General features: G+C 37.6%; 1 protein-coding gene across 1 annotated transcript; it reads right to left on the bottom strand.

Moving 5' to 3' along the window:
- Positions 1 to 317: 317 nt before the first annotated feature.
- On the bottom strand, positions 318 to 9897 carry LOC149141004 (uncharacterized). The gene is made up of 6 exons (XM_089447557.1): positions 9677 to 9897; positions 9376 to 9537; positions 1302 to 1395; positions 1026 to 1144; positions 856 to 900; positions 318 to 668 (listed from the first exon to the last, which is right to left on the bottom strand). The coding sequence occupies exons 1-6, from the start codon at positions 9728 to 9730 to the stop codon at positions 429 to 431; spliced, it is 714 nt and encodes a 237-aa protein (XP_089303683.1). The 5' UTR covers positions 9731 to 9897; the 3' UTR covers positions 318 to 428.
- Positions 9898 to 13468: the final 3571 nt, after the last annotated feature.

Here is a 13468-nt window from a genome sequence, read left to right on the forward strand (position 1 = left end):
CATGCATAGTCTTAATCCCCTCCCCTTTCCTTAGAAATGCTGAATCTTAAATTTAGTTTTTGTGGTTAAGATAAAAAATAAAAATGCCATATTTATCATATCAGAAGGACACCTAGGTTTCTTTTATAATCTGATGAAAATCAGGACACTGAATTTCTGTAGTGTAGGCATTCTCCATGCCTAAGGAAATGGATAATAGCGTAAATATGGTATTTACCAAATGATGTGTGCCATTCATTATTTAAAATTGAATTGATTGTATTATGTAGTTTGACTGACTAAAGTCTTATTTTCAGTGAAGTTAAAAAGCACATATATTTTAAAAGAACCAACCATATAGGATAAAAATCGAAGTGCAAAACAGGGTACATACTGAATATAAAAAGGGAATGAAAATTTTAAGAAATAATTTACAGAAGATATGACTATCAGTACTTCCCATTTCCAGTGTCTCTCTGGGACTTTTCCAAAACTGAATCTAGCAAATGGCCTTTATACAAGCTAAGTTGTTTTGCAAGTGCAAAACCGGCACACAAACCATCAACAGCAGCACTTACAATTCCACCCGCAAAGCCTGCCCCTTCTCCAATAGGATACAAGCCTTGTAGTGACAGGCTCTCATAACTTGTCATATCACGAGGAATGCGTACAGGTGCACTTGTCCTGGTCTGAATAAACAAGAACATGTTATCAAAAATAGAATATTCTCTACAAATGAAGATACAATGTCACACACAACTGATATCATCAAATCTATTACAACCTCCCATGAATTAACTAAAGAATGGTTGTGAGTGTAAGCTAAATGCAAACCCAAGGAATCTAATGTGCCTTCAGCATTAAAGAAAAGGATACCTCTACAGCATGAAGAAGTGCCTCCTTTGATATGAAACCTGGGATCTGTTTCATATTTCAAGCACAAATGAAAGATCGTAAGATAGAAAGCTTAAATCATAAACAAGCTCTCATGAGATTATAATATATGAAGTTTGTGTTGAAATGTAAGAAAAGAAGAATTGTTCCACCTCTCTATCAAATGTTATGAGAGCCTGCTTCAAAGCATGTGTTATATGTGAGGGAAACAGTTGATGCAGATATGCTGCCTTAACTCCCAACCGATAGCTCGAAGGTGGCAGGGAAACAGCTGAAAGAAAAAAGTAAGCTTTTCCAGAAAAGACTAGATAGACATGGCTGACTGGACAAAGCTCAGGTTGTTAACATTACTGACATAAATATATTGAAACACAAAATTGCGTGTATCATGGCTGTTCAACACGCTGTAGCCAAGATATCAAACATACCTGACAGCTTATTTTCAAGAAAGTCTGGAACTGTCTGTGCTGGAACAACAAAATTGCCTCCCCCCATAATTGCAGCTTCCTTCTCCAATTCTCTCTGCAAAGTATATAGAAACATAAACTATTATGAAATAAGAATGAGAAATACAGTATTAAAATATTTATATAAAAGGCTTAAAGTAGACAAGATTCAGCAGATGCAAACATCAGGTCTGCCTTTCCTTTTACTTTAGGGCAGCTGGATGATGAGACTACTAAATCCATTCATTTCTAAGGAAAGAAAGAAGAGATGCGTAGAACATCTGCTCACAATGATAGAACTCAAGGAACAAGAATTTTGGATATCGGCTTTGTTTGGCTTACATGCCATTATTTACAGCTACACTAATTTAACCAATTTCTAGGGAGAGTCGGAAAATTCTCCATAGGAAACCAAAGTACCCTCAATGTTTATAATTTTATTCTCTGATGCCTGTACAGGTAGGGTTTTCCCTATCTTCAAGGCACATGGAGGCAGACTAATGGGCTTTACTCTTCACCCGACTTTGACTGACTTTGTTGGATCATTTCAGTGATAGTGATTTGGACAATCCCCTGACTCATGGGGACTGCAATGAGTGGAACTGTAAGTGGCTAGACTGCGACAGTTCAAAGACTAAACATTCCTAAGAGAGTGGTGCAGACTTCCCTTTTGGCCATGAGCTTTTATAACTGAAAAAAAAAAAATATTCTTCCTGACATATTGCGAAAATGTGTTTTCAACACCCAAATACAAAGTAAATATTCAAAAAGAATACCAGAAATAAAAGTTCCCTACCAAAAATGTTTGAGACATGAACTTTTCTAAATGAAAAAAATTATCCTCCCTGACATACTGCCAAAATGCATTTCACAACACAAATACAAAGTAAATATTCAAAAAGTTACTGGAAACAAATGTTTCCTGGCTAATATCAGAGGTATATCTTGTTGATTTTTCTAGTAGAAACAAGACTAAAGCCATTTTCTTCAATGATAACTGCTTCCAATGATTTATTAGCATCAATTACATTAACATATAACATTCAATATCATCAAGCATTTATACATAAGAAAATTTCAACCATTAATCACAGTAGAGCAGTAGAAAATAACAATGAGACAAGAGACAAGAGACACAGAAAATTAGGCCCGAGGCCAGGGCAAAACCCACAAGGGGAAAACCCAGAAATCTTTCCTTATAAGAGAGAGAGTTCAATGTTCATCAATACATCCAGAAATAAGACATCAAGATAACATCTAACCAGTAACAAGAGCTTCCCATAAGTGCCAAGCCTCTCCTCCTGCTTCCTTCTGAAATTCGGCCTCCCCCTTTTCCTTTCTTCACTAGGACAGAGATAAAACATTAGATCATTCAATGTGCCAAAGTGAGGAGGAGAGATATCATATTAATAGTCTCCAAAGGGGATTGAATAGATGCCTCAAAGGTACCTAGCCAACTTGGGGCCGAATTGACACTTGTGGGATAATTAATTCAAAATTTAATTTTTCTTTTTCCATAAACAAGGTCTCTCAGTCCATGGGATAATTAATTGAAAATTTAATTTTTCTTTCTCCATAAACAAGGTCTCTCAGTCCATGACCCAAGGGAGGAATCCCTATTTCAATCCTTGACTATATAGTCTCTTGGTCCACGACCCAAGGGAGAGAACTCATCCTTCCCAACCAAACTCATTGGCCTGTCTATCAACAACACAAGGAAGAGAACTCAAGATCAATCTCCCCAACCAATCCATTGGTCTCTCGGTAACTACCTAAGGGAGAGATCACAAAATCAGTGTCCCCGACCAAACTCATTGGTCTCTCAGTCAACTGACCTAAGGGATCACTTCATGCCTCAGAACCAAGCTCCCTGACCAGACTCACTGGCCTCTCGGTCAATTGACCTAAGGAAGTGACAATCTTCCAGACCATAATCTATGGCTTCTCAACTACAACCCAAGGAAGATTCATGATGCTATACAATCAACATTGCCTCCCAGAGAGGGATTTTCAGCCATTCCAAGCTTCTCACAGAAGCAAACATCAGCAACCTACTCAACAACAGAAAAATATACCATGGCTTAATACAGCAAACAACAATACGTTGAACAACCAGCTATTTATTCAGCTTCATTCGTGGCTTCTCACAGAAGCAAACATCAGAATATGCAACAAATAGTTCAACGAGCCAATCAAAGAATCAACCAAGTCAGCAACAGAGTCTTGCAGCTTCTTCTAATTTTCATCATGGAGATGTCCATGGACTTACAGTCCATTATGCCAAATCGTAACAAGGATTTCACTAGGCTCATGCCTTTACGAAAACAACTCCCTCTTACATTGGACACAAAAGTCCTCAACCCTTGTTAGAAACATATCATCAATACATAACAGAAAAATTACGGGCTCATCTTCAACATATTCAGATCAGCATCGTTCTTCAAAACTTCTAGCCATCTTCATCTTGGAAGTCACATAGATCAAAAACATGCTTCAATCAGGCTGATCTTGTCTACTGCCTCTGAGTTTAGAGCTCAGTCAATCACGGGTCTTCTTGTCACTTTGTTCTTCCATCAATTGCCATAGCCTTGGCAATCTTCACTATGTACCTGCAATCCTCACTAGGAGGCCATGGAAGAACAAATACAACCAAACAAGATACACAAGGACAAGAAGAATATCAACAATAGTAATGATTTAAAGAAAGATACAAGATACTTAATTTTTGAGAACATGTCAGGTCCCTCTTAATCTTAGCCCTCTTACATCCAACTTGCAAATCAACATCATTATCAAGATGTCATTTCTTCCAGGAGCTACGGTTTCTTCTTTCAAGCAGAAGCAATCAATCCATAAGCCCAAGAATTTCTTCTCCAACCCTTTTTGTCTAGATAGGGTTAACAATTCTTTAGATAGGGTTTTAGCTCCAAACCCTAGATTTTGCAATCCCATTAAGTCTCAATCTTTCAGCAAGATATCAGAAGATGTATTATGCTCATAATTTGATCAGCCTTCAAAATTTGAAGAGGAGATTCAACCTCTTGATATGTCTTTGTTAATTTGCATATATTTCCGATGTCCAAAGCTATATGCTTGCAATGATCTTCAGATCAAGAAACTCCGTTTTATCACAATGTCATTGTAACAACAACATTTTCTCTTGCAATACATATCATCATTCAGGTCTAAGATTTATACTCAAACATTTATTCAATCTTTCGTGTGGATTTCTTTATCACAGTGCTTTATTAATTAACATTTGTCAATCTTCTTGACATTTATCCTCCCATGACTTTTATTGGATTCTTTAAATGCTTCTCCTTCAAATTAAATGATATGGTATAGGGGTCACGATGTCCATATTAACTGCAGTAATGCAGCATTCATGGAAAGTGACCATTCCACTGGAGTGGATGCTATAATATGAGATTGGCAACAATGTCTTTCATGTGTTCAAACATTCAACCAAATCATGGTGGCATATCAATAATCAACACCTTTGATTACATTTACAGAGATATGGCACAGATACAAGGAGCTCAGCCTTTTTACCACAGATAGAGCTAAGTCACAATTCGGATCTTCACCACAAGCTTTGATAAGTAATGTTGGCCTCTTTTGTTGTAGGTCTATATAAGGCACACTTTTCTTCCTTTTCTACGCAGACTTCCTAGGAGGCTTCATCTCTTATAGCTTGATATAGCTTATGAACAGAGACTTAACTACAGATTGGATCACACAAAAAAAATTCAGTCATCTTCAAGATTCTCAGATCATATTATGTTTTTTACTTCTTTCACAGAGACTCTTCACTTGTCATCTAAGTCACCAGGTTCGTGTTCGAGTTCGAGTTCGGCGACCATGAAATTCGAATAAAGTTCGGCAACTAAAATTTTGTCGATAAAGTTCGACATAAAATTCGACATATAGAAATTCGAAAAAAAATGTATATATATATAAAATCAATTTAAAGTCAAATTCAAATAAATTTTTGGCTTAGCAAGAGAACAGAGGCTAGAAAATTTATTAAATTTTATAAATTACGTGTGATGATTGATCAATTTTGGTCATTTTCAAGCCTTTTAATGTTAATCTTTATTGTAATTATCCTCCAAATTATATGCTTCAGAATCTACAGGTGAATATATTGGCAATGCTTTCCAATAATTTCTCATATCTCAAGGCATATCTTGCTAAAGAACTATTCCTTACACTCCACAGTAAAATGTAGTAACAGGCTAACAGCACTGAAGAATAGGGCTATCATGGAGATGGTTGGTGGCTTGCTTCACTCCAAGAAAATGAAACTTCCATTTTGGGAATAGATTGTTGTTTCCACAATCCATGTCATCAATAGAACATCTACTCGTCCTCTCACAAATATGACTCCATATGAGAAATGGTATGGCAGCAAACATCCTATTTCACATTTCAAAATTTCTGGATCTGCTGCATGGGCTTATGCTCCTAATGATAGACAAAACGCATCAGCATCTCTAGACTCCTAGTACACTTTAATTGGTGAAAACGAAACTTTTCAGGGATACTGCCTTTAAGATCCCACCACTCATAGAGTGGTTGAATATAGAGAGGCTATTTTAGCCTGGCACATTCAGCAAGAACATTTTAAAATAATCCACAGTCAAGTCACTGTAGACCTAAACACAGAAAAACAATAGCCGTTATCAGTTCCAATTACTGTATGTCATTCTAACCCATCTGGACCAGTCTATATCTATTATTTGTTTTGCTAAGTTATCACTAAATTTGAAAACAAAAAAGAGGACTGTAGACTGGACTGTATGTCATTCTAACCCTCCGGCAGCTGTAGACTGGACTGCAACTTGCAAGTTTGCAACAGAGTTTGGAGTCTGGACCACAATGAAACCCTTCGGTTGCAGGCAACAATGAAACCCTTCGAAGTTCGAGGCTCGAGCAATGAAACAATGGAACAATGAACAATGAAACCCGGCGAACAATGAAACCCGCGGGCTGCAGGCAAATTTGCTAAAACGCGCGAAAAAAACGAACTTAAACGAACTTTTTCGAACCGGAAACGAATTTCATCGAACCCTAAACGATTTTGTTCGGCAAAAAATTCGAATTCGCGATGAAATTCGAGTTCGCCATAAAATTCGGCGAACTCAAATGAATAAATTCGTTTTCGATTAAAATTTGCCGAATTTCGAATTTGTTCGTTGAAATTCGCCGAATCTGCTTGAGCAGTCTTCACTAGGCTAGATCACAGGTCCTTCTTCACAAGGGCTCGCTGCTCAACCTGTCATCACAGAAGAGTTCGTCTTTCATCACAGAGAAACTCAATTCATCATTACGCTTAACAGAACTCGGATCATCATACTAAATTCAGAACTCAAATCATCATTATGAACTCCAACACAGAACTCAAATTACTAAATTTGGATCATAATTGTCATCACAGGAACTCGGATCATGATGTCATCATTGGATCATCAATGCAAATCTTCTCACTTGAATTTTCCATAGCAATTAACTAGCATTTGTAGAATAAAAATACCATAGAGATATAGCAATACCACAGAGATAAGGCTCAGTATAGTTCAGAGAGAAAGCTCGGGTCCCTACCACAAAGGAGTTCAGATGATAATACTCACCTCAGAGAGTTAAGATACCTTATAACTCAAATCATAGTCCTTCTTTTACGGAGATATAACACAGTGCCTTAATTCGCACTATTCCGGTGTTATATATAGTCTCCAACATTCCACGGTGTAATTGTCTTATAAACTTCGTAAGGTTCCATAGCTATTTGGCCTCAGATTACGTGTCATTCCACAGTGATAAATTGCTTCAGGTTTGCAAATTTTCACATAAACTAGGTGTCTCAGGTCTGCAACCTCAGGTCTGCAAATTTCCACATAAACTAGATGCCACAGGTAGCTCGTATAACAAAGATATGATGCCATAGGTAGCTCGCACGAACCACAGAAAGAGTGCCACAGAACTCAGTCTAAGTTAAAGTGATATAATGCAACAAGTGCGTGTCCCACAGCAACATAGTGCCTCAAGTTTTCGGCTCTTCTTCAACAAAGACTAGCCTCTATCCATCCCTTAGCTCCTTAAGAGCTCAGTTCAGCTTTCAAAGATCGATCCGGGAGCATTGCAGTGGGAGTGTGGAGGAGTTTCAGCAGTGACTGTGCAGGGCCTGCGCAGCTCTTTTTCGTGCCACACGTGGGACTCAAGGAGAGACGGAATTTTGGGCTAAGATTTGTGGGGGAGTTTGGGAAGGAGTTTTGCTGAAGATTTCAACCATTTTGGGGACACTCGGCAGCAGAATTTACAGGTGGGTCGAAATACCCAGTGGTTGGAGGACCTAGGGGAAATTGGACCGAAATTTCGAGGTCAACATTCGGCCAATTCCTTCGTGGGTTTTTGTGGGTTATTGGAGGAGAGCTCGGGGTTAATTTCCCAGATTTTTCTGAGCAACAGAGGAGGTCCTAGCAGCCATTTCTTGCTGCCAGCAATTCAGTTTTCTGGGGAGATCAGCAGAGAGCCATAGAGAGATCAGCCAGCAGCATTTGGGGGACTTGTCTTCATCACTTGGGCTTTGCAAGCTTTCCTTGAGCAAGCCCAGGTGCACACTTTCCAACACCAGATTGTAAGCCCATGATTTTGTAATAAAATGGCTCAGAACAGCGCAGTTTTTGGCTCAATATATAGTGCCTGATTTGTGTGTAAATTTTATGTGTTTTTGCTATGTTTGTTTTGTTTATCATGGTATGTTTCCATTAGGAATATTACAAGAATGTATATATGAAACGTGCATCATCATGAAGCTCTGAAATTTGCATCATCATAGAAGTCTGGTTCCTCAACTTGCTCGAATATCACAGAACTAGGTGCCTTAACTTGATCGAATACCACAGAAGAAGGTGCCTTAGAAAGCTCACTATATTTCAGGATTTGTGCCTCAGATTCCATGCCACAGATCAGAATTGTCTTCTACAGAAGGAGACCCAGATTACTTGCCAAATGGTGGAGGATAGGTGCCAATATATACTTGTTCCTTCATGCAAAAAGGTGTCTCAAATACCAGAGTCGAATTGATGGGTAGGAGGGCCGGCTTGGCAACTTGGAGGGACAAATGACACTTAAAAATTCAAATTTTCTTTCTTTTGCAAGGGTGACGAAGAACATGCCCTCTTACATTTTCTTTTGACCAAAACAAAGCATGAAGAACATGCTCAACAATAAAAATAATAATAATATTTTTTCTTCTTTTTGTTTTTATCTAAAATACATATCGATACAAGTACAATGACAATTATGAAGACCGACCTTAGTTGCATTTTCAACAATATTGTGTTGTATTTTGTGTGTATTCTCTAACAATCATTCTCCCTATTAAGGGAGCCCTAATTTTCCTAAGTAATAGAAGAGTGAAGCAGAATTTCTTGGGCAAATTTCCGCTAGGTTTTGTGACTAATTTTCTATTAAATTTTTGCTGCAAATTATTTAGAGTTATGCCAAAGTATTTTTTATTCAGCAGTTTTCAGAAAAAAATAATTTGTTGGGGTGAATATAATTTTCTCGCTATAAAACAAAATGCTGAGAATATTATATCAGATAAGTTATTGAAAAATTAACACACCCATCCCTATTAGATTTGCCAGAGCCCCTATCCTTACATGAAAGTTCTAGGGAGATAATAGGAAGGACAACTTACTTTGCTTAATATGAAATACATTACTGGGAAAGCAAAGCAAGTTAACACAAAAAGGTTCAACTGAAAAACAATCTTAGTACAAGGGATGTTGTTTATAGGTTTTATCTCTCTTGAATGAAAGAAACCATAAAATAAGGAATTTGTAAGACAGGGCCACTATCCATGGCCCATATAATATTGAATTTCAGCTTTCTTAAGCAAACTGTTATAGTCTGTATTAAGAATGCCCCTAGAAGCATGACATACTGTTATATAGGATGGGTAAATTGTATCCTAGTTTGAAGACATTGATATTAGACTCCATGTTATTTTACTCAGTTAAGATAATTACACATAATAATAAACACTTACCTGAAATGCAACTCCTGCAAGACTCCCATGACTTTGGAAAGCATCAAAGTCCTTTGGTGAAACAGTAACTACAATTGCTGCATTTGCCCACCTAGATGAACGATTTGAGAAAGACATCCCATTTATACAAAGCTCCGATTGGTCTGTACTAGTAAGGACAATCTGCAAGTAAACTAATATTAATCCAGTAAAGACTGTCAGGATATCTTTTGAACGTCCTAATTTAATTGAATTTTGAACAAGTCCCAGTTACTTCTTCCCTGATAACTGAGACATATTAGAGTTCACTGAGGTTAAATACCTGGCCACCTGGACACATGCAAAATGAGTAACAAGCACGGCTATTCTGCTCCATAGTGAATGGTAGTGGGACGTCATCTTCATTCAAATATGTTGCCACCTTGTAGTCAGCAACAGGTACCTTTCCCCTTCCCTTCTGAACTTCATCAGCAAATTTAGAATACTGTACATACACATTATCCAATAAGCGAACTTTTCCTCCAGCAATATGCCTCAATCTTTCATATCCATAATCAGTTTTCTCATTCTAGAGCTATCTATCCAAGTCCACTCTTGTTTCTTGCTGTTTCACATTTCATTTTTCAATCCATCCTATTTAAAGGATTGCTTCAATTTTCAAACAAGCATTATTTATAGAGCTTTTTTTCCTGCAGAATTCACATCTATTAATAACCAATGTGTGCTTGTGAATGAATAACCAAGAGTAAGACATGATTAAAGGATGAAAACTCCTTAACCACTAAGCATATGTTTTTCAATGTTGCGAACATCAGCATTGGGATAAAAACGGCAAGGGTTTGGAAAACCAAAAAATCGGGAAAATATCAGTAAAAGTTGGCAAACATCGGCAAAATCAAGATTATCAAAATATTGGTAAAAATCGACAAACATCAGCTAGGCCAAAAAATTCTGATTTCAAGATAAAATCGGGATGTCATTGAGATGTTCGCAACACTGATTTTTTTTAATAATTTAGATTACAGCCAGAGCAGAATATTAAACTAGTCCATGATAAAGCATTACACAAATAAGCTCTGTCAACTTGCAAGATCGAAATGCCTGAAAATTGCCATACGAGTGAGCCAAGAAGAATCAATATGTACTCTTGCAATCCAACATAAAAAATGGCCTTGAACATGGATTTCACAGAGAAAGTGGCAAAATTGAATACCAGTGTTACCAGGGTTCTGGCAAAACTGAATACCAGTGTTACCAGGATTCTCATTCCTAGAATTTCAGATACCCAAACTCAACTTTTCCAAACACAAAACACACCTGATACCCTGTGAGCATTAATGCATCTTTATTAGGTCTATTTTGATTTCCTAATGTCCCAGTTCATAAATAGTGTAATGTCATGAAATGCTTGTCACAGGAAAATATCAATGTTGAATATAAAAGAATATCATAGGTGCACAGTTCGCACATAATGTTCTCATACAACTTAATAATGGCTTTGGAGATTTCAAGCCATGACGGGAATTTGCAGGTTACATGAGAGCGCAATATTGCACCAAGTGTCTTAAGGGAATATTTGCAGTTACATTCTCCTATGCCCACATAAAGGAATCAAGCCCCCCATTCCAATTTGAGAGAGACCAGCTTCTATTATTGTATCTCTGGATATATTTTAATAAAGGGCTTAACTGTTTTCCATCCAAATCTTGTGCCTTATTGTGTGAGTGATACTGTGATAATTTGCATATGTGCCATATTTTAACATGTTTAGTTTGCTATAGGACACCGTTAATGTTCACATGTAATATCAGAGACAATGGTGACGGCTTAGGAGACTTTTCAGAGCTGTGAATTTATGAATCTGCGAGTGAGAACAGGGAGGCAAGGAAAAAAATAAGTGTCCTGATCTTTCTATGAGATTAAGAATGAAGCTGAGTGAAAGTATATGAATTGACTTTGTTAGGAAAAAAGAGGGTATGAATCTTGAGCTTTGTTACAGCCATTTTTCCTGGGAGTGAATGTTAGTTTTTGTAGCATCGGATGGTGTTCTAGTCTAAAGAATTTGTGGAGAGGCTAAAACACAAGAGTTCTCCAAAACCCAGAAATTGTTTATGGAAATTCCACCTAGAGCTAGCTCAATTAATTAATTGATCAATAATTAAAAAATGCCCAAGTCTAACTTAGGGAAATCAATTAATTAAAAGTAATTAATTGAAAAATGTGAGAATTCTCTAGAAAATCACATGGATCGACTTTGAGATGATCTCAAACCATTGAGTAAGTTTTAATCATGGTCATTAGAGTCCCAACAAGAGATTATAAGAAGAGGTCGATGGGTAGATGGTGAAACACACTTGGAGAGTGAGTTTCCTTGGGCAGTTTGATTTTCCAAAGAGCAGCATTCTTCCAGAAGAGTTCGAGCCTAAGAGGGGACACAGAGAGGGGCAGAGACAGTGAATCTGGAGGAAGTCTTTCGGTTCTGGAGAGTCAACTACAAGAGGGTCGAGTTTCCTCAATGGAGTTGTGCAAAAGCTTCAGAGGCAGAGTTTGATTTGGCCAATCATGTAATGACTGTCCTACTTTAAAGAAGTTAGAGAGTCCTTACCGAAACTTAAAGATTACTGAAACTGTGAACTGTATTATTGATTTGATGGAGTACTTACCTGACCTGCTACGACTGTTGCAGTGATGACCTGCTACGACTGTTGCGGTGATCTGCTGCAGAACTTCTCTCGTTACCGAATGACCAAACCACCCAGCCGAACCGAGTATACCTGGATACTCAATCCAGTATGCCTCTCAACCGGAGCATACCGTTCCCCCGTGCCCAGAGACTTCAAAACAAGTAAGGCTCAAGCTCAATAGTTCCGAAATAATTCCGAATTATAAGAAGTATGGATAATTTCCTCTCCTTCCAAACTCTCCTTCGTCCTTCCACCCCCCCTTGGTTCAGTTTCCCCCCCCCACCTTTATAGCAGAGGTTCCTCTCCTTCCGGCATCCGTTCACCGCCTTTATGAAGGATAAGATTATGTAAGGCGGTCACCGCTTGTTCAGATATTTGTCTTTGAATAGAATCAGATCTTCATATATCGAATGGTGTCACAATCACATTAATCATGACAGATGGTACTTTATTTTAAATGATATAAAACATGATGATTTTTTAAATATTACATATTACTTTATGTCTTATAAAATATCAAGTTTAACCATAAGCTTATATGGTTTAGTTTATTAGTACACATTTTGGGGGTTATATATGTAATATATGAATAACCTCAACTATATTTCTTACTGAGTGTGTATTCTTCCATTTACGAGAATTAGGCATTTAATTTACACCTTTGATAATTAATTCATTTATCTCAAATTTAGACATTCTCCATGAATAGTCGATATATAGTCGATGTGTATATATATTTATATATACTAGTGCAATGTATATGATGCATGCATATGTAGCTACCATATGCAGGCCTCACATGCATGCTAATATTAATATGTTGCTCGTGATTTGAGATGGGTTGTTACATACACCCTTCCTTCAAAAGAACTTCGTCCCGAAGTTAAGGGTTTATAAAGTATATTGATAATTCCTTTAAGGTATGCAAGGATTGTATTATGTGATTGAATTTTCATTTATGATCGTGAGGACACTTTAAACCTTGTGATTTTGAACGCTGATAGATTTCCGATTTTAATAGCCATGCCTTGCCCAAACCAGGTTCCCAAGCTATTCTAAAATCATCCTATCCTTCCTAATCTCTTCCGCTCCCATCCTATCCGTCCTCTACTGGAGTATGCCATGGCGTCAGCTATACTGACCTAATCATGCATAAACTCTAAGGATGGCAGCGTCGACTATATCGACCTGATTTCCCAGTAGGCATCCGGCAATCATCATCACACGTCTAGGGGAGCGTGACTCGCACAATCCTCCCATGACCCCAGGTTTTTAGAGGATAAACGGTGGGCAACACCTCCACCCCTCCCAGTAGAATCAGGGTTAATACTCTTTCATGGAATCTCTTTGAGCCTTAATTGTTTTGAAGTTTCTGTCATCACGTGGTCATTTGGTAACGGATTTTATCTGCAATCATGCCACATTCGGTA

Source organism: Pinus tabuliformis, chromosome X (genome assembly GCF_031772625.1).
Source record: "Pinus tabuliformis cultivar Carrire ecotype Pingquan chromosome X, CPIR1, whole genome shotgun sequence".
NCBI lineage: Eukaryota > Viridiplantae > Streptophyta > Pinopsida > Pinales > Pinaceae > Pinus > Pinus tabuliformis.

What these genes read in the sequence shown, in the direction of transcription:
- LOC149141004 (XM_089447557.1), bottom strand. Translation starts at nt 9,730, where the DNA reads ATGGAGCAGAATAGCCGTGCTTGTTACTCATTTTGCATGTGTCCAGGT. An exon ending in TCTTGAAAATAAGCTGTCAG is followed by an intron (nt 1,145 to 1,301) that starts GTATGTTTGATA and finishes TTTTTCTTTCAG; the next exon opens with CTGTTTCCCTGCCACCTTCG. An exon ending in CACTTCTTCATGCTGTAGAG is followed by an intron (nt 669 to 855) that starts GTATCCTTTTCT and finishes TTGTTTATTCAG; the next exon opens with ACCAGGACAAGTGCACCTGT.